Source organism: Balaenoptera ricei, chromosome 15 (assembly GCF_028023285.1).
Source record: "Balaenoptera ricei isolate mBalRic1 chromosome 15, mBalRic1.hap2, whole genome shotgun sequence".
Classification (NCBI taxonomy): domain Eukaryota; kingdom Metazoa; phylum Chordata; class Mammalia; order Artiodactyla; family Balaenopteridae; genus Balaenoptera; species Balaenoptera ricei.
In genome coordinates, this window is record NC_082653.1 from 25,285,695 (window position 1) to 25,312,470 (window position 26,776).

The 26,776-nt window shown below is 41.3% G+C and overlaps 1 protein-coding gene across 1 annotated transcript; it reads left to right on the top strand.

Moving 5' to 3' along the window:
• Positions 1 to 86: 86 nt before the first annotated feature.
• EIF2S2 (eukaryotic translation initiation factor 2 subunit beta) lies at positions 87 to 18,957 on the top strand. Its single transcript, XM_059897245.1, has 9 exons — positions 87 to 243; positions 5,303 to 5,480; positions 7,007 to 7,110; positions 10,161 to 10,296; positions 11,016 to 11,116; positions 11,739 to 11,887; positions 14,411 to 14,467; positions 16,621 to 16,706; positions 17,344 to 18,957. The coding sequence occupies exons 1-9, from the start codon at positions 229 to 231 to the stop codon at positions 17,517 to 17,519; spliced, it is 1,002 nt and encodes a 333-aa protein (XP_059753228.1). The 5' UTR covers positions 87 to 228; the 3' UTR covers positions 17,520 to 18,957.
• The last annotated feature ends 7,819 nt before the right edge of the window (positions 18,958 to 26,776 follow it).

Sequence of the window (26,776 nt, forward strand, 5' to 3'; positions counted from 1 at the left end):
CAGTTAGAGCGCGCTAGGTCGGCTTCGCCGCGCGCCTGCGCCTTGGTGGTCTCTGCGCAGGCGCATTTCTAACTCTTGGGAAGAGTGGGCGGGGTGTTGTTCCCTTTCGCTGATGCAAGATCCTAGTGCGGTGGTGGGAGAGGTGTCGGCAGGAGCAACGCTGAAGCCTGGGCCTGGGGCTGACCTGTCAGACTTTCCGTCCGTGCCGAGCTCACTCGAGCCGCAGCCATGTCCGGGGACGAGGTGAGGGCCTGAGGCTGGTGCTAGGTCTAGGGACGGAGGCAGTGAGGCAGACCCACCCCAGTGTGGGAGACTGGGCCTGCGGCCTAGCGGCCGGCCGCCGCCATGTGGGGCAGCCGGGCCTAGGCGACGGGGAGCGGCAGAGCCGGCGAGGGCCCCGGAGCCGCGGCTTGGCCGTGCCCCGCTCTCCTCAGGGTGGCGGCGCTGAGGCCGGCGTCCTCCCGTGGCCGGCGTTTCCGGAGTGGAGAGCACGTTGAGTCGCTCTCCAGAAGAGGCTTGAATGCCCGGTTAGTGCCCCAGCTGAACGAGATTGGGGCTGGCGGCCCCTGTATTCTTTTCGATTTGACGGTGCAGCTCCAACTCTCACTCTCTGGGCGCTGGTGGTGCCGAGAGGAGCGTCTCTTGGCTCCGGTGGAGCGCCCTAGTTTAAAACTTTGCAGGCTGGCTTGTCCTGCCCGGCACCCACCCTTGTTCTCATGTAGAGGGGGATAGGACGAGAGGAAAAGATCCTTCAGCCTGAAAAAGTGATTAACCTTTTTGGAAAGTTTTAGGGCGGGAGTCCCTGAGCCTTCCTTAGCAGAGCTCTCAGCGACGTCAGCGGGAAGTCTGAGCTGCAAAGCTGCCTGGGTCTTTTTCTGTCGTGCTTGTACCTCAGCAAATTTCCTCAGATCCCTTTTTGGCCAGATTTATCCCAGTTTATTTAAAACCAAACGACTTAAAATGAAATTTGGCTTTAAGCGATATCCGTAGGTATAAACACTGCGGGGAGAGCTACCGCTTACCGGCCAGCTCTCCCCACCAGAAAAACCCCCTTGAATTTATAATTAATTTCTGTAAGCATTCGAGTGCTTGGCCAATAGGGCCTCGGAGAGAAGGAAGAGAAAAATTCGAGGCTTTTTCGAGCTTTGGCTTTTGAGGTAGGCCCTGGAAATGCTTTGAATTTCCTCAAGTAGTGGAAAGGCCTGATCCAGGGCAAGGGAGTAGAATATTACCCACTTTGGTTAGAGTTAATCCCTTGAAATATAGGTAGTAGCTAGTTCATGGAGGGATTTGAAGACCAAGTTAAGGAATTTGGATTTTATTTTGGAGGGGATTCTGAGCTCTCATTTGATTCTCATGACAACCCTTTAAGGTGGGTATTATTGTTATGCCCATTTTAGAAATGAGAAAACCGAGGCTTTTAGAGAGTTGTATAATACCCATGATGAAATAGTAAGTGGCTGAGCCAGTAGTAGAATTCCAAATCTCCATTTAGGTGACTAGGAGGGTCTTGCTCTCTTAGGAAGGAAAGTGAGTCTAAGGGAGGTACGTGGTTCTTGCTTGGAGGTCATGGTAGACATTGCTCTAGGCCACTATTTCAAAAGTTCTGAGAGTGGCAGTGTCTCATGCTTGTTTTGTTTCTACCCATTTTCTAAGCTTTTCATAACCTTTAACAAATAAAGTACCTGTATAGTGCAAAGTTCTCTGGGGTGCTCTTCTGTATTTGGTTTTCTATGGTAAAGTACTTGCAAGTATTGTAAGAGATTTACTACTAGTTGGTACAGGAGGTAGAAATAGAGCAATTAACGGCGATTTGGAGGGCTGGAGGGTTCAGTTTTAGCAGTGGGATCAGATGTCGAAGGAAGTGGAATATTACTGAAGGGTGAAAAGGATTTCGTCAAGCAGAGATGTCAGAACTAGCATTCCAGCAGAGGACTTTGGAAGCCCATAAAGTATTAAGCAGCTTTGCATTTCTCAGATCTACCAGTCCATTTTGTAAACAGGAAATTAGGGCTCAGGGAGGTTAAGTTGCCCAAGATCACACAGCAAGTTAGTATGACTAGAATCCTGCCTTTGGCTTCCACTCTGAAGGTATGTGCAGGTTCTGGTTCCTTTAATACTGCTGGATAGATAAGTTTTCTTAGGCCAATCCTTAACTTCTGGCTACTTTACAGAATTGTAAGAATCGAGTGAAAATCTGTACATGGAAATGATTTATAAACTGTGAGGGATTCGCTTCAGTGGAAGTAGTCCTACCTGGTGGCCAGGATAGAGGGTTAAAGAACCCACTATTAAAAAGTAATTTATTTCTTTTTTCACATTTCCTTTTTTGCTTTTAATAGTTTTTTAATGTATAGTTGCCATAAACTGCACACACTTCCTTTTAAACCTGGCAAGTAAGCCCAAAACTCACATAACATAATTTCTTTTAAACTAGTGGAACCATGATCTCTAAAAAGCAGTATTCTAGAAATATAAGTGCTGTCTTGTGAGGAAAAATTCCCTAATCTGCAGGCATTAAAGTGCTGTCAATAGCTAAGATTATTGCTTATTACCAGGCCTCATTCACAAAGTATCTGAACGTCAGGTTTTCACACAACATAGTAAGGTGTTTTACAAAAGAAACTGATTAAAAATGGAATATGTGTTGTATGACATATACAAAACGCAGAAGAATACAAAGAGAAATAAAAATCTCCCAGAATCCTGTCACCCAGAGATGACGACACATTTGTTCAGAGCATTTGTTCTGCTCACCTTGCTTCTCTGGGTTCTTTTGTAACTCACTCCTGCCTTCTGGGTGGGGTGTGCTGTGGCCTTAAAGTTAACATCCTGAGTAAGGTATGATAGATGGGAGTAGGCTTCCAACTTGCTGAAGCACTTTAGGCTATTGTCAGGGTAACTTTTGCTGCTGTCCCTTTTCCTCACTTTCTTCAACCCAACCCAGTGTGGGAAGTTGAAAAGAGAAAACTTTTGAAGGCTTTGTTCTATCTAGAGTTAAAAAAAAGAAAGCTCAAAAGAGTCTGTGATTTTCCATAAGTGTACCGTGAGCAACTGTTTGCGTCTCACATCCCAGCTAGTTTCATAAACAAAACATTTGGACTGTGATAATTTGTTAAGTCAGATATGAAAGTCTTAAAAAAAAAAAACACACATTTTTTTAAAGGATTTATTTATTATTTATTTATTTTATTTTTGGCTGCATCAGGTCTTAGTTGCCGCACGCGGGATCTTCATTGGGGCATGTGGGATCTTTCATTGCGGCACGCGGGCTTCTCTCTTGTTGTGGTGTTGGGTTTTCTCTTCTGTAGCTGTGGTGCCCGGGTTCCAGAGCTCATGGGCTCTGTAATTTGCAGCATGCAGGCTCTCTAGTTGAGGTGCGCGAGCTCAGTAGTTGTTGCGCGGGCTTAGTTGCCCGATCCCCACATCCCCTGCATTGTAAGGTGGATTCTTTACCACTGGACCACCAAGGAAGTCCCAAAAACCACATTTTTAAAATTAAGACTGATGTGACCTTGTGGTTTGGGGGAGGTCTGCTTTGGGCACTATTTTGGAATCCCTATTTCCATATTTTTAAACTCTGGTTTTGCTGAGTGGTGTGAATAAAATGAGGCAATGAGTATATGTCTTAAGTATCCAGAGAGAGTAATTGAGAGAGGTGTTAATTACTTCAGTGTACAGTTCTTCCATGTTTATAACCCTTTACAAGGCTACAACCGTACTATTTCACTGTGGACCTATATGAATGTTTTTCAGAGCATAACAGGGCGGTTGTGAGGATGTCCTTTGATGATTTTAGGATCCCCCTTATCTTTAGTCTGTCTTGCTGAATAATAGTTAAAAGATAGTTAATATTCTAAGAAACTTGATACTTGAAAAAAATGCAGTAAGTGAATTGTAAGCCCTGCCAGACAACCAAATTTGTAGTGCCTGGAGTGTTGTCTGTCCTTTTGCCAGACTTCCATATTTCAGGAATAAGGATGAATTATAGCTTCTTCCGTGGAACAGATTACAACACTCCATGTAGGGTGACTCAAGACCCAGTAGGTCAGCAGTGGGGAACTCCTTCCTCCTGGCTCTTCTATCCTCTTCTCTAAGTTTGCCAGATTATGTTCCTCACACTGACTGCTTTTCAGAATTATTCATTTATACAATTAGAGCCTTCTTAAGGTTGGAGGGGATAACTTTGAAATGAGGCTGTATCAGTTTCCAGAATGTCTTGCAAATCCTTCTCTATTGGGTGAGGATGATACTTACACTACCCTACCTTATTACAGACCATAGTTTGGTTTCAGTGTAGCTCAGTTTCCTTAATGTACTTGGGACATAAAGGAATTTAAGTTAATCAGAATCAGTTTTGGGAATTTTTTTGAGTTTTGTGATATGTCTTGGAAATTAGATCACCTTGAGTTGATGAAGTTTTAGTGATAGGAATCAAGAGATACCATGTTTTGTCAACTGTAAAGCATTATATAAATTGTATAATAATTGCTAACATTTATTGAGTACTTTTGTGCCAGGCACTGCGCCAAGTGTTTTATATTTATGTACTTATTTAGTCCTCCTAATAACCTCGTGAGATTTGGTTTTGTTTCTGCTACTGATCTCCATTTTACAACTGAGGCAGGGAGAGGGCAGGAACTTACCTGGGGTAACAAAAGTAAGAACCAGAGTCAGGATTTGAATTCAATCAGTTAGGTTCTAGACTTGTGCTTTTAAAAACTTTATCTGTATTTTTTTTAATGTTCCAGAAACAAAAAGCAGAGTAAAAGGTTGTATAGAAGTTTCTTTTACTCAGAGATTTGCTACATGAAGGGTTGCTGATCGATTTCCTTAAAGGCTTGTCTGAGTTTCAGGATAAAAATATTTTTTAAGTTTTTTTTTTTTTATCAGTTCAAGTCTCCTGGTATAGCAACCCCAGGTTACCAACCTTAAATAAAACATGTATGACTTGTCTAGGCATTGGTTTTCTCATTCATAAAGTGAGGGGTGATGCATGGGTTATTGCTAAGATGCCTTTCCTAAATTCTGTTATCTTGTGATAATTTTAAATTAAAAGACATGTACATATGTTTTGGGGCAGCACCCCCTCAACTTTTAATAGTATAAGGAAGGTTGCGTGTGTGTATATATATATTTTTTTTTTTTTTTTTTTTTTTGTAAAATCCTTTTAGATACTTCAATGCGTCAGATACTCTTTCTTTTAAGAGTATGCCTTTTGAGAATACAGCATACTTGGAATGTGAGTATCATTAAAAATAATCACGTGGTCCCCTTTTCTTTTTTATTATCTTTTAAACAGATGATTTTTGATCCTACTATGAGCAAGAAGAAAAAGAAGAAGAAGAAGCCTTTTATGTTAGATGAGGAAGGGGATGCCCAGACAGAAGAAACCCAGCCCTCAGAAACAAAAGAAGTGGAGCCAGAGCCAACTGAGGACAAAGATGTAGAAGCCGATGAAGAGGACAGTAGGAAAAAAGGTAAGTGGTAGACATGAGAGAGTCACTGTTGTCCTGGGAGACCTGGTTCTCTTCCATCAGTGTGTTTTGGATTTTGTGTACACAGTGGCCTCTCAACCTGAGAGGCTATCTATTACAGTGAAGCTGAGGCCATCAACGGTCTGTGTGCATGGGACCTTGCCAGATTTCCGATAGAGTTGTTTCAGGGAAAATTCCACTGAATCCACAAGACAGAGATGACAAAACTTTGTCACTCCAGGGCTGGTTTTTCTAGTCTAGCCTTTCGGGATGTCTCTTTTCCAGTTTTAATGGTGGTAGTATTTGAGTGTAGGCAGAAAGAAATGGGACCAAGATAAACAGTTTTGTGTCTTAACAAGTTTGAAAACATACAGAAGAGATTAAAATTACAGCCTGCAATGTTTGGGTTTAGACACCAGCATGAGTTACTCACTCTGTGCTCTAACACAGACAGCATTTGACAATTAGAAATAAATGATTAAGTAAACATATTTATGCCTATTGAATAGAAGACACTGTACTAGGGATAGAGAAAATTAACATTCATTGAGCATCTACCATGTACTAAGCATCTTATACATGTTTCAAACAAACTTGGAAAGTAAATCATTCTTTTATTAAGACGAAATTAATTCATAAATAGTTCCTTGAAAAACTTTGTAGTAGGGGCATTTTAAAATATTTCTAGTGTACAATAGGGCAGAACAAATGGAAAACTTACTGAACCAAACCCATTATTACTCACTAATGGTGGATAAAATTTCATTTTATTCATATTATAGCCTCATTTTAATGAATGTGAAATACTTTATAAGGCCCTTTGTTGATTGATTGATTGATTGAATAACTCGTTGAGCTAGGCACTGGGATTTAGGTGAGAAAGGCATAGCCCCTTAGTATCTCATTGGGAGATAGACAAGCAGCTGGTAAACACCTCTGTTGGAGTGATAGAAGGTACTATCAAAGCACCTAGGGGACACCTAACCCAGTTGGGGAACAGGAGGGATAGGCTTAGAGAAGACTTCTTGGTGGAAGTAACTTCTAACAAAGATCCTGTGAGATGAAGGTAAGAGCTGTGTGGGAGGGCCCATAGGAAGGCTTGAAGGTGAGAGACGCACACCTCACTAAGAAGTGGAGGTAGTTCAGTTGAGCTGGAACTAGGAATTAAGGTGTGGGAGATGAGAGAGTAGGCAGAAGTAGAGAGAGAAAGCTGGAGAGCCTTGGAAATTATGTTAGAACCCTGACTTTGTCTTGGGAACAATGAGGCATCATATGGTCAGATTACTAAATAAATATTCCCAACATGGTCCCCTAACCAGATTTTTCCTACAAAGTTTTGAGTTGACCTGCCATTGTGTTTTCAGAACCCTAACCTTTGTGGCTGTGGAGGAATTACTGTGCTAATTAATACCAATCTCGCTATTCTGGTGACTTGATCGATTAATAGCTGAAACATTGGTTTAACTCATAATTTAATGCTTCGCCTTCTGCTATTTGTTAATAATTGATGATCTCAATTATCTTTTTAGATGCTTCTGATGATCTAGATGACTTGAACTTCTTTAATCAGAAGAAAAAGAAGAAAAAAACAAAAAAGATATTTGATATTGATGAAGCTGAAGAAGGTGTAAAGGTAGTATTGCTTTCTTATTGAAGGTAAAATTTGACCTCTTGAAAGGTTGCTAGTGGCTGATGTTTCTCCCTGTTTGTCTCATCTCTTACTAGTTTTGCTTTTGTTGTTAAGTATTTAGTCACCACTGTTAAGGTCAGTTTCTTGGGATTTTTGTCTGACCTAGGTATCTTAAAGGGATGATGGTTCAAAGGAATGTAAATTTAGGTTTTACACATTGTATTGTGTGCCGTTAAGATGATTACAAAATGCCACTTGTCATTAATCATACTGAGATTGGCTGAGGAGAGAGATTTCTGTGAGAAATCCTATAGAGCAAATATAGTTTCTTCTGTTAAACTTTTGGTAGCATGTTGAGGATACACAAATTTATGTGTATTCTTCTGAGCAGCAAAGAATGAACCCCAGCCTGTGGTGGTTGGTGGCTGATGATTTTATAGCCTGTAGGAGAACCAGAGCACTCAGGTTGGTTTTATGGAGTTCTCTGATCTTGTAGGGACTTGAAGCCCTGTAATTGTCTTATTACTGGATTGATTTCTAATACAAATATCTCAGAATTATGAGAGAGAAAGAGTGAGAATACACATACACATGCACTAAGTTGTCCCCTTTTGTGCCCTTTACCCAAATTTTTCTTTGGTAAATTATTTATTTGCTCAAATTCAAGTAAATAAGGTGTATCCCACACATAGCAGTGATTCATTGAGTTTTGGAAACAATGTCACAATTTTAATGACTTGGTTAATTCAGCAAATATGTGTTAATGATGATAGTGAGTCAGGCATTGTGTGCTAATTGTTAGGGTACTGAAACAAATAAGATATTTTTCCTGTTTTTGGAGGTTCAGGGATAATTTAGAGTTCTTTAGAACAAGATTATTTTACCTGGATTTATCCTACTCTCTCCCTGTTTAGGGATTCTCTTCTCTTCCTACTGTTATAAGGAAATTGATAAAGAGAAATGCTCAAATTATGTTGAATGAATGAGGTATAAATATCCTGGGTAACAAGGTGACACATCAGAGATGTACCACAGAAAGTCTTGGTTAACAAATTTCTCTAGTAGCTTTTGTCCTGAAGAGTCACTTGTAAGCTCTAATTTAGTGCTTGGATACTTTTTTCTCTGCTACTGAAGTCATAACGTAAGAGGTTACAAGTACCCTTATCAGGCAAGACATGGGCATTAACTTGAGGCTGAAGTGTTTTTAAGATCTTGGGTTACTCTCCCCCTGAATTTTCAGAGCACCACAGGGCTTTTGAAAAATCTTCAAAAACACTATGTGCTGTTCTCTACCTTTCACTAGGTCTTAGCCTCAGGTTGGAAATAGATCTTACTGGGATAAAATAAATAATAATATAGGACTAGAAGCTGGCTGATGTGTGCTAATTTATATTTAGCATGTCTGAGTTTCTCATTTACTGACTGTCATCTTATTAGAGAGTAGGTTAATATCAGGTTTCTTGTCTGGTGTTATCCAGCTAATACACATGGGCTGATTGGTCTTTGATGGCCAAAAGTGGCACTGAGACTACACAGCTGGATTTGGCATCTCAAGGCTGAGCTTCATTTACTCCCGGCTATTCCAGCTTTTCTGCTGATTAGATTTCTAAAATGACTATAGCCATTTACAGAGTAGTTCAGGATGTAGGTGCACAAAAATAGATATTGATGGGTAATGTGGACAGCACACTTCAGGGTAGGGAGTTGGATACACTGGTGAAAGGAGGTGAGATTAGAAGGCTGGAGACTGAAACTGGCCCTTTCTGCTCTTCTGGGGTTTTTTATGTCTCATTTCAAGGTTATGCCCTATTTACATCCATGACTATAGCAGCTAATCTTGGGATCAAGCTTTACCTTGTCTCTATGCATTCATCATAGGACCCTAATTCTCCTTGGGTTCTGCCTTCTTCCTCTTTTGTGGTTTCATCTATTGAAGTGATGCCCAAAGACCTCCTCACAGTCTGGTACCAGGCTGACTGGTATAAAAAAAAATATTTGGTCTTTGTCCCCGGTTCCTGGCACATAGCTCCTAAGACTCTTGGAATCTCTAGATATGAGTTCGGTCACCAAGAGCCAGTGATTTCATCATTCATGCCTGCATAATGAAGCCTCCACAAAAAAGCTTTCATGGGTTAGGTCCATAAAAAAACCCTTAAACAGTGGGGTTTGGAGAGCTTCAGGATTGGTGACCACACTGGGGTGTTGGGAGAGTGGTATACTTGAAAAGGGCATGGAAGCACTGCACTCCTGCCTCCCTTTCCTTGCTCTGTGCATGTCTTCCGTTTGGCTATTTCTGAGCGTATCCTTTATAATATTGTATATATATATATAATATAATAAAGTAATAGTTAAGTAAAGTGTTTTCCTGAACTCTTTGAGTCCTTCTAGCAAATTATTGAACCAGGGGTGTGTGGGAACCTCTGAATTTGAAGTAGGACATATGTATTGGAAACCTGGGGACTCCATATTTGTACCTGGCCTCTGAAATGAAGACAGTCTTATGCGACTGAGCCCTTAAACCCATGGAGTTTGTCACTAACTCTGGGTAGTGTTAGAACTGCATTGAATTGTAGGTCACCTAGTTAGTGTCAGAGAGTTGGAGAACTGAGGTGGAAAAACATCACATATTTGGTGTCAGAAGGAAAAAAAAAACCCTCCTACGAACTGCATCAGAATACTTAGAAACTTATTTAAAACATTCCTGAACCCCATTCCTGCTGAAGATTGTCACTGAGAAGATTTAAGAATCTTTGTTTCTTTGATTCTGACAGTGGCCTGGTTTAAAAACATGGACAATAATTACAGTAAGATCCCAAGGCTGATGGATAAAAGAAAGGAAAAGGTCCCACAAAAGTGTCTTAAAATTTTTCCAGTTTAAATGACAGACTCTGAACCAGTTTGGTTCACCTGTGAGAGAGAGTTCTGATCTGTAACTTCAGTTTTGAATATTTAATATATTTTTTTCCTCCAAAACCATGTCAGCCCATGTCATTTAAAAATAATGATAATAATCCTGGTAGCAAAATGTTGAGACTCTTATCTCACTTTCTTAGGACCTTAAGATTGAAAGTGATGTTCAAGAACCAGCTGAACCAGAGGATGACCTTGACATTATGCTTGGCAATAAAAAGAAGAAAAAGAAGAATGTCAAGTTCCCAGATGAGGATGAAATACTAGAGAAAGATGAAGGTAATATTGGGAGCTTAGCTCATTTCTAGGCTACACAAGCCTTTGGCCTAGTCTCTTTCATGGGTGGCCTTATATTTTTTCTTGCCCCTTATTTCCACTGCCTAATAATGGAAGCTAAAAGGAAACAGAATCTAACTTCATAATGACAGTTTAAAAGATTTCATGGGGGAAGAACTTGACAATTGTGATTACATTAAAACATACTGATTTAGACTATTGGGACAATTACTGTAACTGAATTTTAAATAATGTTTAAAAAATCTTTTACTATTTTGTTAAAAGTGCTGTTTATTGGCTTCTAAGTGCTATAGCTGCTTTAGAGAACTTTAGTATAGTCAGCAGATGGGTTTTTATGGGTGTATATGTTTCTTAAGTGCTTCAAAACAATTGGACATTTTTTTCCTCTAATTATCCCAGTGCATTATTTTATCTTATGTTTGTTAAATCAAGAAACAGTTCGATGTGTCTGTATTAACCACAAATTCCTAGAGAGGTCTCTATTAAGGGTGGTTTATGAAAATCGTAACATCCCCTTAAGGAATATGAGGTTATTTGTGAGCCTTGATGCCTTTATGCTTGAGGCTGTTGTGAATGCAGTTGTGGGAAGGAAGACAAATGTCTTTGAAGCTTTCATTTCTCTAGATCTGCTTCTCCCTTCTCCCCTTTTTGTTATTGTATCAGGCTCTACCCCTCATTCTTACAGTCTTTGTTATCTGTAGCTTTAGAAGATGAAGACAGCAAAAAAGATGATGGTATCTCATTCAGTAACCAGACAGGCCCTGCTTGGGCAGGTTCAGAAAGAGACTACACATATGAGGAGGTAAGACAAATTCTGTTATGAAAGGGGGCTAAACTGTTCAGTAGAACTCAAAACAAAAGCAGGATAAATGTTCCCTGAATTGAAAGGGCCATTGAAGTACAGGTTGATAATGAAACAGACCCAGAGAGGTCACACAGCCAACGCACAGCACTGCCTGATGCCGACGTTTGGGGCAGGCTGTCCACAATGTGGCAGTCATTATAGTACTCACTGCTCCATCTGAATCCATGGACTTCTGAGGTCATTGGAGCCCCACTGAAGGGGGACAGTAGGGAGAGGGAGTGGCTAATAGGGGGCCATAGTAGTCTGGAGTTTGCTTGTTCAGGGTAGTCTGAATTTTACTTCTCCAGGTACCATATACTTTCCCACAGAAACAGTAGAATTAGGGGCTTGTTCATTCCTTTAACTTTGAACAAGGAACTATTAAGCATCCATAATGGACCAGTTCCTGGTTGAGAATTGAGTCTTGCTTTCAGGGAGCTCCCAGAACATGTGATGTGTGTGTACATTTAGTAAGAAGTAAAGTTTGTTCTGTTTAAAGGAAAAGCACAATGACTCAAGTGGGAACGTTATACTCCTGCTATTAATAAGACTGTACATGAATACCACTTTATCTCTATAGCTACTGAATCGAGTGTTCAACATCATGAGGGAAAAGAATCCAGATATGGTTGCTGGAGAGAAAAGGAAATTTGTCATGAAACCTCCACAGGTCGTCCGAGTAGGAACCAAGAAAACTTCTTTTGTCAACTTTACAGATATCTGTAAATTGTAAGTTGGTTGATGCAGAGTCTCCATCCCAAATGCTAGATTCTCAGTGGAGTGTATGTTAAATACGCTTATTGTGGACTTTATTAAAAGTAGAAGGAATGCACAGGTGTCAGGGTTGGGTCGAGGGAGGTCACAGTTCAAGTCCGTCAGTTCTTTCGATTATGAATCGAAAGCTGCTTTAGGTTTGTTTTATTGGGCATCCAGAAGTGAGAGAAGCCCACTCATGCTGACTCATGAGAGGATCCTAACCAGATGGAGTGAGGAGTAAGAAGGCTGACTGTAGTCCTTAGACAGGGGCCTGGAGAGCCCAGGGAGGTGGAGAAGCTCATCAGCCTGGGGTGGGCCTGCCAAGCAAGTACAAGCAGTGAGCTTTGGGAAAGCAGCTGAATTTAATGTGCTTCTTCCTTGGATGGTTATTGCCAAGACACAGTTGATGAGATTTCGACTTTCTTAATTACCATCTCATTCCATGCCTGTCTCACCCCCAGGTCACTGTCTGGGGCTGGCTCTTCTCAAAGCTCCTCAGCTACACCTTTTCTGGCAGGTTCCTTAGGGCAACTGACCTTATCTCCTGTTTGTTCTTTTTAGTTTCATAAGTGATACATACTTGTTTCAGATAAAAGGGAAAAGAACAGTAAACAAAGAAAATATAATCACTAAAAATTCCCTGCCCACTTGTTTTCATTGCTTAGGCATGACTTAAAAGGTTTTAGACTTTTTTGCTGATGGCGATAGTAGTATTTGCTTATTATAGAAAAATTAGAAAATATAGACCTACTAAAGAAAAAAAAGTCATCTGTTAATAAGTCCACCATTAAGAGATAGGTAATCATAGTTTAATATTTTTATGTTTTGCTACTTTTATGCATCTATACATATTTAAATAAATTGGTATTATACTGGTTTTTAACATATTTTTCTCTTAATATATTGTGAATTTTTTACCCTTATCATTAAATAGTCTTTTAAATGTTTTTAGGAGTTAATACAACATATTCTCTTTTTATATATATAGATAAATTTTTTGCTCCCATTGTATGGATTGTCTTTTCACTTTCTTGCCATCCTTTGAAGCACAAGGCTTTAAATATTTTATTTATTTATTTATTTATTTATTTATTTATTTATGGAGGCATTGGGTCTTCGTTGCTGCGCGTGGGCTTTTCTCTAGTTGCGGCGAGTGGGGGCTACTCTTCATTGTGGTGCGCGGCCGTCTCACTGAGGTGGCTTCTCTTGTAGCAGAGCACGGGCTCTAGGTGCGTGGGCTTCAGTAGTTGTGGCTCCGCGGGCTCTAGAGCGCAGGCTCAGTAGTTGTGGCGCACGGGCTTAGTTGCTCCGTGGCATGTGGGATCTTCCCGGACCAGGGATAGAACCTGTGTCCCCTGCATTGGCAGGAGGATTCTTAACCACTGTGCCACCAGGGAAGTCTCTATACAACATATTCTGACAGTTCCTTACTTGCACATTGTTGCTCCCAATTTTTCATTATCAGAGGCAGAGCTTTAGGAAACATCCTTATACATTATCTCGGCAGAACTCAGAATAGAGCCTTAGGGCAAAAATTCCCAAAGTGGAATTGCCTAGTCACAAGGAGTGGACATTTTTATGGCAGACATTGGCAAGTTGCTTTCCAACAAGTTTACACTAGTTTATACTCCCAGTAGCAACGTGTAAGTGTCTACCTGTTTTATTATATTTTCACCAACCCTTACTCATTACATTTTTGGGAAAAAATAACTTTTTAAAGTTGTAACTTTTTAAAATTGTAATAGTAATATCTACTTATTGGAACAAGCCCAAACAGTGCCAAATGAATAGAATTAAAAAGTGAAAATACTGAGTGGCCTTGCTCTGTATTTGCTTTTTTCATTTTATGTGGATACATCTTTTTGTTTTTTCTGTATTTAGAGACCTGTATTATTTTAAAAGCAAGATAGAATGGATGTACCATAATTTATTTAACCACTTCCCAGTTGGTGAATATTTTACCTGTTTTAAATTTTCTGCTATTGTGCTGCTGTGAAATACTTCCCTTTTTTTAAATAAAAAATTGCAAACAGGAAATATATAGGAATTAGCATAACAAATACCCGAGTATTCATTGCCTCAATTTGGTGTATTTTGACCTTTTGACACATTTGCTTCAGATCTTTTTGCTTCTTTACAAAGAGGGCTTTACAGTTACAGTTTAAGGCCATCTCTGTATCTCTTTCTGATCCCTTTTACCTTCCTTCCTAGAAAAAGATTTTATCCTCTAAAGTTGGTATTTACCTTTCCTGTCCCTGTTTATAGACATTTACCAATGTGTATATGTTTGTAAATAAAATGTAATATTGTTTTATGGGCTTTGAAATGCAAACAAATGGTATCATTTATCTTCATTTCAGAATTTGATGAACTGTGCTAAAATTCACCTAATAGCTGAGTAATAACAAATTAAAACAGTGAACAGGGTGAGGTTTTTAGAAGTTTGGTTAGATTTCCATGAAAGATAAGGTTTATATTATTCCACTTTCTTTTTAGATTACATCGTCAGCCCAAACATCTCCTTGCATTTTTATTGGCTGAATTGGGTACAAGGTAAGAAACTATATTCACATTTATGTATAGTTACTTACAGTATTAATGGACATTTCATAAGAACTTCTCTTAACTTGAAAAGATATGTAACACGCTTAGAAAAAAAAATTCACTTTATTGTCAGAAGAACTTTTAGGGCAGTGAAGGAGGAAAACTTGTTCATTTCTGTGGGAGGTTGGTTACTTGGGAATAGGAAACAAAGTTCACATTGGCTCCTCTGTGAACAGGCCTGTTGGTATACCAGAGTGAGCACCATGGCTCTGCCATGTTTAGAGGGTTTCCTGTCATTAATTGGAATTCTTGGGTCTTTTTATGGAGCAAATACCAGATTTCAGAGGAAGCCATTTTCTTAGGACAGAATTTATTTTCTAAATTGTAAATAGGCTGTTGATGAAGTACAGCTTATAAATTGATGAGTGGCATGGGAGAAACATTGAAACAGGTATCCATAATTAAATAGTTACTTCCCTGTCTTTAGGGCTCTCCTGTTGAAGACACCACGCCAGTCCATCACCATTCGGGAGGGCCAGTGTCCCATGGAGCCCATCCCAGTTAGTTTGGCCATAAGTGCTAGGAAGCTGAATGTCCCTTTAAAAATAAGTAATGCAGAATTAGGGCATAATAAATATGACTAAGACATTGAGTGCCCATTGTATGCCAAGCACTTTTTTGGGTACCATCTCAATCTTTAAACAGTTATGTGAACTGTTAGTAGAAACTAGTATTACCCTTGTCTTACACATTTGGAAACAGGTTTGGTGAAGTGAAGTTGTATGGTTGGTAACATAGCTAGTTAATTGCAGTCAAGATGTAAACTCAGGTCTGCCTTTCTCAGGAGCTCGAACTCTTAAAAGCCTTAACCCTGTGCCTTGCTGGCAGTAGAGAGATAACTGAGGTGTCCTGTTCTCTTCCTACTCTTGAAACTCAGTTTGTTGGAATTGGCTGTATTTGCTTTGGGGTTAAGGAGTAATTTACTTGACCAGTGGTAGATATGTGGACTGTGTTGTGGAAGAATTGTGTTTTAAATGTAAATCTGTTACAATCATTGTTTTTAACTTGCATAAACTGATGGAGTAAAAGGTAGTGTTTTTCCTACTTTTCAGAATAATTTAGTTTTTGTAGAGGTGAGGTAAATTATAACAAGTTGTGACCAGTGAACTTATGGTCAGTGGGCTAAATATTATAGGGTTGTTGAGAAAATTCAATTTCTTTTGACAGTGAATGAAAAGAATTTCTTGCATCAAGCATTGAAGTCACTGTAGCCTAGAGATTAGGGGTTGCAGTTCATGGAGGATGATAATAAACTGTTATAGTTAAAGGAGAATCACAGGAGAGGTTCCTGCAAAAGTCAGCTTTATAATAAGATACGGAGCAAATATAAATTTAATGCTGCTTGGCTGAATTTTGTTGTTTCACTTTCTGATTCGTAATTTTTAACAAATGACGTCTAGCCGAGAGCTTTGCTTTCTCAAAAGTACTTGTCAGCAACTTCTTTTCAAAAAGTTTCTTTTTTAAGCACCATTGACAATATGAGGCCTGTGATTTCAACTGTACTTTTGGGGGAGGGTTGTAACAGCTTTACAGATAAAATTCACACATGTAAATATGTACAATCCAATGGTTTCTAATTTGTTCACATAGTTAACCATCACCACAATTTTAGAACATTTTCATCAGCTGTATGTGACTGAATCAAAAGATTTGGCCTTAGAATTTTTAAAGATATCTGTAGTTCCTTTCATATTTTTTGTATTTATAGCCTACCTCACTGCTTTGCATGTGTTTATAGCCTACCTCACTGCTTTGCATGTGGTATGCATTCAGTAAAAGTGTGATTGTCCTTTTGTTGGGTGAATGGGTCATCACACAGACAGCTAAGGAATAAATTTTTTAGACTTAAAATCAGTTACAAATCAGATTTGTTGCTGTAGACTTAATTAATTGAAAATTGAATTTAATGTTAGGAAATACGGTCATCAGGTACCAACTACTTAATAAAAAATAAATTTTGAGAAACCAGGTAGTACTGCTCCTAGAACTTATCCTGTGCCATTGAATATATTTTAAGTTCATTAAATGTAAAGGCCCTGGAATTTGATTCCTTATAGGAAAAAAAAAAATAATAATGGAGATATTTTTGTTTTCTTTCATAGTGGTTCTATAGATGGTAATAACCAACTTGTAATTAAAGGAAGATTCCAACAGAAACAGATAGAAAATGTTTTGAGAAGATATATCAGTAAGTTTATAATTTTTAACATGTCACTCTGAAATGTTCTTATTGGGCTGAAGTATTTTGGGGGACAGCCATTGGTTTTTAATGAAGCTGGAAAGGCTGGCCTTAGAAGATGAGGGAAAATGATAGTGGTGGGGAGCTGGGGTGGGAGGTGGCTCTTGGTGGCCGACTGGGGTCATGGGGAGGGATTTGGATTTCCTAAGACGACCCAGCTGATCAAGGCTGCTGGTTGGTTCCAGGCTGAAGGCCAAGTCAGAGAAATCTCTCTGCATTCAGACCTGGCCTGACCCAGTTTTGTTACCTTCCTAATCACTTAAAATTGGCAGATCTGTTCCCACCTAGGAAAGCTAGTAAGTTCTCTAACTGGCTCTCCTGTAAACACAGCCAGGAGTAGGCATTTGGCAAGTGTCACTGCTTCTTTGAACATTTGGGGTCTTTTTTCAACCCATTGTTAAGTATGTGAAGCATCACATCAGATAGCTTGTGTTTTCTTACCCCTAGAATACCTAAGTGTAGCTAAGCTAAGCTTTCCTGGTTTGGGTGCCAGCGTGGGCTTGCAGTCAGTAGAAGTGTTTCAGAAGAAAGAAACCTCTGGCTCACTGTGGCTACCAGGTAATTCCTTATGTTGCTTTTCCTGCAGAGGAATATGTCACCTGTCACACGTGCCGATCACCGGACACAATCCTGCAAAAGGACACCCGACTCTATTTCTTACAGTGTGAAACTTGTCATTCTCGATGCTCTGTTGCCAGCATCAAAACTGGCTTCCAGGCTGTCACAGGCAAGCGAGCACAGCTCCGTGCCAAAGCTAACTAATTTGCTAATCACCACTGATTTTGCAAAGTGTGTTGTGGAGATTTGGCTGGACAGGTTTACCATCAGAGTGGATATACCACTGTATTAAAAACAAGATAGAAAAGCTGCCAAGTTCTTTGGCGTGTGGCCGGTTGGTCCGAAATTCTTGCAAGATGCCGTTGCTCAAGCTGTTGACATACTCATTGCCTACTTTAACAACTGTCAAGAGAAATATGATGGGGTAAGGCGGTGCTTTTTTAAAATCGTTCATAGACTTCTGTAAAATGCAAGATAAATTAAAGTTATTATAACAGTGATTCTTTCAATTTGGTTTGTCCTTCAGTTTTCTTTTCTATAAAAAAAAATTATGCCTAATGAATTCAGCAGAACAGTTTGTGCCTAGGCTCTGGCGAGGTCTCTGTATGCTAGTCCTGAGAAACTTCAGCTGGGTAGCCATTTTCCTTCTCAGCTTCCCGGTATACCGGAAGTAGACAAGCTTCACGTGAGAGGGTGGTTGGAGGATGAGGTCTGGGAGGACAGCTTGTTTTCAGTGTCCAGAGAACGATTATATAGACTTGAATTCTTTTCATTATGTGAGGATTGTTGCCACTACCTCACTGCTAAGTCCTCCAGCTGTTACTACATAAGGGAATACAAGGTGCTAAGTACCTTTCTTAGCATTTTCTTCCTTATTGGCCACTAAGAGAAGTTTAGAGATAACAGCCTTTGGGTGTGTCTTGTAACTGGCACTCCAAGAAAAACCCCTGTTGGGCTTCTATTGGTGAGGAAGTGGTGTGGCATGTGTAGTAGAGAACTCTTGAGAGTCCAAACCATGATGCTAGAGGAAGCTTTTCTTTTTCCTCCCCAACTTGTGTTCTGGATTTGAAAAGGACCCACCACAAATGCTTTTTCTATTTTCTGTATTAAAGTAGCCTTTGAATGTGATCATGAGAAACCAAGAGGCGATATTACTTGTGTGGTGCTTCTGGGGCTTCCTTCTGGTTCTGCCTTCTGTGGTTTTGGCCGAAAAGGTATTTCTCCACTGAGCACAGGGGAAAAGATCATCTTACATGTCTGCTGTGATCTGCCTTGCACGCACTTGCCAAGGATAAGGGCATAATGCTGCTCCTCACTTTCTTGTTGCCAGACTATTCCAGGAACAGTCACTCAGCCTTGAATGTCTTGACTGTGTTGTTTTTAATCACTGTGACCCTTAATTTTAAAGTATAGGCCAAGTGTTGTAAAGCATCTTGGCCAAGAAGCAGTGGAGGGGGCAGAGCATTCCCTCAACCCAGTAGGACCTGAGGGGACTACACACTGGCTGAGCTGCCAGCACTGCCCTAATGAACTCAACTGCTGTTTATGATTTCATCTTCCTTCTTTTGTATCTATATCCACACAATTCCCAATGTCAGATGTTACTGCGTGAATAAAGCAAGGATCAGTGCCTCTTGTGGAATTAGCGCTTTTGTGCATATATATGTGTGTTTTGTTCATTTCTTTAGTGGGGAGACATGGGACTTTACAGTTTGGTGACAGGCTGGCAATTTCAACTCCAGTTCTTAACTCCATTCTCAAAACAGATTCTCTGGACTGATCCTAACTCTCTGAGATAGTCCAGTTGAGGTATTGTTTGGTTAAAATTGGATTGACTGTAGCAGACCCACTTAAAATGATGGGTTGCCCTAGGTTACCCATTCACAATAGCATCAGCCTCTCTTCTGTCTACTGTATTACCTCATACCAACCACAGCTCAGCTGGAAGGAACCTTTTATGGAGTGACAAAGCAAAGGCCATTGAGAGTTTCTGATCAAGGGCCATGGTTATAAGGGAACCAGACCACCATTTCCAAAGTGTCTTAGGAAGCAGTGTTGAAGAGTGTTCCTAATTATGCTGGGTGCGGGGTGGGATGTCCCATGGTAAAGAAGAGTTTGAGACTAGATAAACATGTTCCGTGACTGCCTAAGTCTTTTGTATGCTGATGTGCATTTTCATAAGCACATAAACATGCAGTTATATCTCTAGTCTTTATAAAACCCTCTTGACTCCATAGCTGTCCCCAGCCTCACCTACAAAAAAGCTTAAGCTTTTCCTAAGATCTCCTCCTGGCTCACTCTATACTTCAGAGGTCCCTGCCCACCGCATGTCAACTGTTGTTTCCCCTCAGGCCACTGTAAGTGCTGAAAGCTGGGAGTATGATTGTTCACTGATGTATCCCCATGCCTAGAGCAAGCAGTGCCTAGCTTGTGGGTTGTAAGTGGTAGGAGGTGTTCTAGTATCTGAGTTTCTTTAAGAGGAACATAGACTATGCAGACCTGTAGCCCCTTCTCCCCCCAAACATTTTGCAGGCTAAGTGTTCAGAAAAAATGCTGGGCTGGGCAGCCTGGAAGAAGTACCGCTGTGGTGTGTGAGGCCCCAGTTCTGACCTGGCCTCCCCAATCCAGATTCTTTGCCGTGGCAATACTCAGTTTTCACATTTGAACAGAACATTAGATTTTAAGTGTGTTTTTAGAAGTTGGGCTTTAGAGTATGTGGTATATAGTCTTTTTCTAACTGAGAAGATGAATTTATAATTTCAAAAATTTAATTCCCATAATCCTATCACCATAGAATCTTTCAGTATCAAGAACATTTTTCCAAGTTAGTATCTTTATAATTTCTAAAACTGCATAAGAGTCTATTCATGTTATGCCATAGTTTATTAAGTCAGTACCCTACTGGTGGGTTTTGCTAATTCTTGAAAATGCTATGAGTGTAGGCTTTGAGCAGTCTGGAGTGGCAGTCCTCTACCATTGATTATAGCCTGTATTCTCATCTATAAAATGAGAAAATGCCTACCTCAAAGATGATGAGATAGTGTATGTAAAGTGCTTAACCCAGGTCTGCCTTGCACTATGCACTATCTATCTTCCTTCTGTTGAATACCTACTTCCCTTAGAGTGAATTTCCCTGGTCAGAGGGGAGGAGACTTAATGGCTGATAGTACTTGTAAGCATATCCCTTTTCCCAAAGGGTGGCCCTGCCAAGTGTACAAATCCTGAAGACTATAGGTATTGCTTCTATGTTTATGATGACGGTGGGTTTACTGACCTTGTTAAAGTAAAGACTGCTGTGCTTGGGGTGGTTGCCTGTCTCAGTGATCCTGATAAACCCTGCCACCCTTGGCCATAGGAGCATCAAACTCTCCCAAGGGTTTGCAACAGAGGCATAGTCCTTCAATCTTTGTCCCATTAATGCTGGTGCTCTCCAGAGAAGAAAGGACCAAATACTGGGTCCCCTGTGATTGCCATGAGTCCTGTCCCTTCAAACCTTCCCTAATAGCAGATATTCATGAACCCTTCTAATCACTGCCCCTTGATTTAAGCTTGGCTTCTGTTGTAACACAATATTTGATGCCACTGGAGAACCAGCTATTCTAAAGGATAAGTACTAATGGACATTCTTATTGAACACCACCATTTTAATGGGCACCTTTTAAAATTATATTCATCAGCTACAGATTTTCATGAGCTTTTAAATGAGCCAGGAACCAACCTAAAGCCAAAACACTACATGGGAAGTTGGCCAAACCTAATCATATCATGCTGGGCAACATCTTCAGTATCATAAACTGTTTTGGCCTCTCAGAATTATAACTGCTTCACTTTTCAGTCCCAGATACACCAGTGCACTATGACAGATGCCTCTCATGTGGCCCAGAATCTGGGCTATTCTTCTCCTTTTTTTCGGCTGCACTAAGCGGCTTGCAGGATCTTAGTTCCCTGACCAGGGATTGAATGCAGGCCCCAGCAGTGAAAGGGCGGAGTGCTAACCACCGACCACCAGGAAATTCCCTCTGGGCTATTCTTAAATAATCATTTATATAATAAATGGCTAGTACTACCAAAGTCCCTAATTTGTGTGAGGTCCTGTTCTAGGTGCTTATATATATTTATTCATTTAATAAGCACAGCAGCCCTCTGAGGTAGGTATACTGTTATCTCCATTTTACAGATGAAATGGAGACTCAGAGGATAAGCAGCTCACCCAAGGAGTCACTTAGTTGGTAAGTGGGGAGTCAGGATGCAGTCCCAGGCACTTGGGCTCCAGACCCTGTTCGCTGCCCTCCAGGAACTTACAGTTTAGTGAAAATGACCGATGACCAAACCAGTTGTAAATATATATAATCTGTAAGAGCTGTAATAGAAGTAGCACACAGGAGGGGCAGTGCTAACTCAGGCCAGGAAGGTGTCTGAGAAGGTGACTTCTGAGCTGAGCTATAAAGGATAAATGAAGGTTAACCAGTGGGAGAAGACAACATTCCAGGTAGAAGCAACCTCATGTGTAAAGGCACAGAAATCAGACAGTTCTTTTCACAATTAGTTCTATGTGGCTTAAGAACAGAGGGCAGACTGGGGGAGGTATTGAGCTAGAGAAAGGAAGAGGGTCAGATCCTAAAGGGCTTACATGCTATGCTAAGGGGTCTGGAATTTACCCACTGAGCAGTGGATAACTGATTGGTGGTAAAGAGGAAAGACTGATGGGAAGTAAGTGGCAGGAAGGCTAGTTAAGAAGTTGTAAAAGTCTATGTAAGAGATAAAAAGGGCTTAACTATTACGGCAGTGGGATGAAAAACAGGTTAGAGCAAAGACATACCATGGAAAAGCTAACATGATTTGACAATTAGGAGTGGAAGATGTTGACATGAGCAACGGGGTAGACAAAAATGCCATTCTTCAAGATGCAGGACTCATGAAGATAAAGATGGGGCTGGGCAGGGCTCAACTGAGATCCTTGTGGACATCCAAGTGCAACTATCAGATGGGTATCTGTGTATGTCCCCTGGCACTCCTGGGGAGGATTAAGTTAAGAGTTGGAGATTGTGGAGGCCTGAAAGTGGAGTCTGAAGCCATAGGTTTGGTCAGCCAGGAATTTATACACAAAAATTAAAGCGGATGAAGAGGTGCTGGCATAAGAGGAGGAGTCAGCAAAGGAAATTGAGTATGCAGAGGAGGAGAGCCAAGAGAGACTGCTGTCACAAGAATCGGGAGAGGACTTTCAGAGTCATTTATGACAGGGGCATGTGGTGAGCGACTGCCCAGGTTTGCAACCTGCCTCCACCCCTTCCAAGTGACAAGATTTGGGGCAAATTATTCAACCCAGAGTCTCAATTTCCCAACCTGTAACAAGGGATGAGTATCTCCAACTCTGGGGGATTGATGTGAGGGTTAAATAAGATAATGCAATCTATGTTAACTCAGCAGAGCACCCAGGAAATGCTAACATATATATGTTAACGTATATATGTTATATGCCTTTCTATAGATTCTGCAGAGGTAGAATATAATTAAGAAGACAAAGGTAGATGCTGGATTGGATTGTTTGTATTTGCTCCATAATTATGTCGTTGACCCAGTCACATGTTCCTTTTTAAAACCCTTATGTGCAAGGATGAATGAGACAGTCTCTCACCTTAGGCAGCTCCCTGTGTGGTCAGGGAGCTGGACATTGGGGTGTGCAGGGCAGGGCACAGAGGAGACAGACACTGAAGGTGGGGTTTGAGGAATAAGGGGGCTTATTATTAAAAGGGACTGGAGAGTTGAGGGAAAGATGGCGTCCAGGTCAGAAAGTAAGAATGGGTAACCCTGTCAGTTTCTGTTCAGTCTACAGAAGAGCCAAACCCATGCACTTGGCCAAACAAGACCTGGCTGCTGTACTTTTGTGGAAGGACACCCTGATCATCTGGGCTCCCACAGAGGTACACTGAGGTGGAGGTGCAGAGCATGTGTGCACCAGGAGTCCACTGACCAGTCAGAGAAGAGATGTATCCATTCGTTCATACAAGCAGGATGGCTAACTGGGCTGCCCCATGGCCTAGTCACTAGACCAACGCACTCCTCTTGACTGCAGTGACTCACAAGAGTTATTACACCAAAAAAGGCCTCCTTGCTGTTATCTTCCTTTGCCTCATTTTTATAATATTCTATTGACTTTTTCTTTGTGAGCTGCCTGAAGTAACATTTTGAAACAAGGTGAGTATAAAAATAAGTAGGAAAAAAAATAGAACAGGAAATTATGGTCTGTTATTTTTTAAGAGAAAATCACCTGAATCTGGATTAGGTAATAATAAGTGCTCTCATTTAGTAAGTACTGTCATAAAAAGAATGTGTTTTTTTCTTTTTTCAGATGAGGAAGATGAGGCTCACAGAGGTTAAGTGACTTGCCTAAGGTCACACAACAAAAAGTCTAGATAGGAACTCAATTCAACAGAAGGTCTTTACTCCTAACCCAGTCCCCCGAAGTAGAGCAAGCTACTTAACCTTTGAGTCTCAGTTTGTGTTCTGGTTATCAACTGATATATAGCAAATCACTCCAAAATTTAGTGGCTTAAAGCAACAACAGTCATTTGATTATTATCACTCATGGTGCTGGGCTTTGACTAGGTCAGCTGGGCAGTTCTTACTCAGCTCTCCAGACAATGGCTGGGCTGGAGCCATCTTGAAGGCTTCCTCACTCATGTCTGACAGTTGATACTGGCTGTCAGCCGGAACATGTACACACGGCCTCTTCACAGCATGGTGGCTGGGTCCCAACACAGAAGAAGTAGAAACTGCTAGTTCTTAAGAACAGGACTGGGAGACTGGCATAATAGCATCACCATCACTGTATTCTACTGATAAAATAGAGTCCAGATAAAGGGGAGAGGATATAGAGACCACCTGTCAATGGGGCCATGTTCTAGAACATCCACATTTATAAAATCTATAAAATGGTCATAATCACACAATGAAGACCTGTTTTTGTCAGCCCAAGCCCCCTTTCTTCTAGCTGTAGAACTCATATTTTCCATTTGGGGATTTTCTCCTCCCTCCACCCTTCACAGGCCCTGTGGCCATGCTCTGCCACCACTTAGAAGCTGCCTGAGAACACCACCAACAGAAGAAGCAGAGCTGGGGAATAGAGAAAAAGATTCCTGATGGCAGCTCCTGAACCCCCGGGTCCCACTGGGTCTGAAAATCTACCCCTGGGCTTTTAAATTTGTGAAACAGTAAACTTCCTCCTGCTTAAGCAGGTTTAAGTTCAGTTTCTATAACCTGTAACCAAAAGTTCACACTACATCCACCTAAAAGGGTGGTTGTGGAGATTAACTAAGTGTAAAATGTGCCTTTTATACAGCAGATATTCAGGAAGTGGCCACAGGTAGAGGGATTTTGATATGCCCAAAGCCAGTCAATGGCCCAGCTGGGATTCAAACCCAGGACACCTGGCTCAGAATCTTTTGCCCTGCTCTACCGTCTGTATTTTTGTGGTCTCATCAGATGGCCCACTGCATAGTATATATATTATGGGACAAGATGTAACCTGGCCAGGGTTGGCTAATACCTGACACATACCCATATTTCAATTCCTTGCCCATAAAAAACATGACCAAACTATCATGTTACTATTTCCTAATAGTCTAAAAACTGCTCCAAATCTTCAAAAAGCATTCCAGCAGCTGCTACTAAATGTTTTGAATTGGCAAGTGAAATGAGGCCTGAGATAGGTTAAAAACAAATTACGGTCATAATGAGGAATTGGGCTTAGCCATACGACTTGCTTTGGCCAACAGACCCTTAACAAGCATGACACAAGCAAGGAGCTTGAAGAGCACCTGCATATCAGGGCTTACCCTGTCTTGCCTGCCAGATGCTAGGAACATGTGGCCCAGTTGCCCCCACTGCCCAACCACTTGACAAGTGGGTGGTTATCTGAGACCAATCAGCTTCCAGACAATCTGCCAGCTCACTTCAGCCACATGAGAGCCCAGATGAGATAAGCAGAAGAACCACCCAGCTGGTTCACAGCCCAAACTGCCCAGCTACAGAATCAGAAGCTAATAAATGTTCACTAAAGGCACTAAATTTCAGAGTGGTTTGTTATACAACTGAAATAAGGCCCATTTACTATCCCTATCTAGGCCAACCCCTCACACAGATAAGGAAACTGAGACCTGGCAAGGAAAAAGACCTGCCAGGGTCACAAACCTTACTGGCAGCAGTAAAAGGGGGAAAGCATTAGCTCACAATCCAGGAAACCCACTGGCTATGACAGTCCTTCAAGAGGGCTGCTAGGATCACAACTGATACTTAAGATCTTGAAAGTATGTAGAGAATATCAGTGCTTTGGGCAGAATCTGGTATCACATTTCTTCATGATCTCCTTTTGTTTTTCAGAGGTTGGAAAGAAAAATGAAAACTATTGAGCAATGCAATGGGAAGTGTCTTTTCTGGTCCCAGACACAGGGAGGACGAGCAGGTATATGCAGGGTCTTGTGGATCTGAACCTCTTAACTCAAGGGCCCAACTGTGAGCTTTCTTAGCAGCTGAAGTAGTTCAGGGGCTTTTCCGGGGCGCCAGGTTGGGGAATCCCATTTTTACTCTGTCCAGGATATTTCCTGGTGCCAGGGTGATAAGACAGGACCTCTGGGTAGGGCAGGTGCTTCCAACTCTGGAAAGGGTCTTCCCTGCTCTTCTCATGGCCTCTATGCCTGGCATACTAAGGAAGCCCATGGCCCATGCTGTTGTACCTGTACCCCCAGCTCTGAAAAGTGAGTGCCTCAGTAAAGCATACTGAGTAGTCCTTGTAGAGTCTAGGAGTGTTATTACAGTACAATGGGCGCACAGCACTAAGCTCTGAGGACACAGAACACAGTGCCAGCCCTCAGTGTGATATTTACCAGGCGCCAAAACCCCTTTGGACTTTGCCCAAGTTCCAGTCCAGGGCAGCAGTTCCCCACCTTGTACAGAGGGGAACATGAAGACCTACCCAGGTGTGCAAGTGGGTCAGCTAGAGCTGGGCTCTGATGTCCTGGGTGCAAGGACAGATTGTAGGTTCAGGGATTGTAGTGGTAGGTTCAGGGATTGTAGTGGTATGTGCCACCAAGGGCTCTTCAAGGGGATGAGACACTCCCTGTGGACCTAGCCCCTTCCTCTAGACACCCTCTTCAACTCTCCAACTCTCCAGATTGAAGTCTTTTGACCAGTTCCAAGGGGCTACTTTTCACTCCAGGTCTGGGTCTCTTACTGAAGGCCTCAGCCTCTAGCCTCTTTCCCCTTGCTGCCCAAGATCCCTGTGAAAAAACAGTGTCCTAAACCAAGACACAGAAGGGGAGGAAGTGGCGAGTTCTAGAACCATTTTAGAGCTGGGAAACACCAGACTTAGAAACTGAGGCCTGGACCTACCACTGCCTGACCAAGTGGATCAAAATCGCTTGGCACTTCTACCACGAATGCTCTCGTGGGCACTGGCACATCTG

Bases quoted from the DNA above. Each gene is read 5' to 3' on its own strand.
- EIF2S2 (XM_059897245.1), top strand. The intron at 5,481-7,006 runs GTAAGTGGTAGA...TTATCTTTTTAG, and splicing joins AGAGGACAGTAGGAAAAAAG to ATGCTTCTGATGATCTAGAT. The intron at 11,888-14,410 runs GTAAGTTGGTTG...CTTTCTTTTTAG, and splicing joins TTTACAGATATCTGTAAATT to ATTACATCGTCAGCCCAAAC.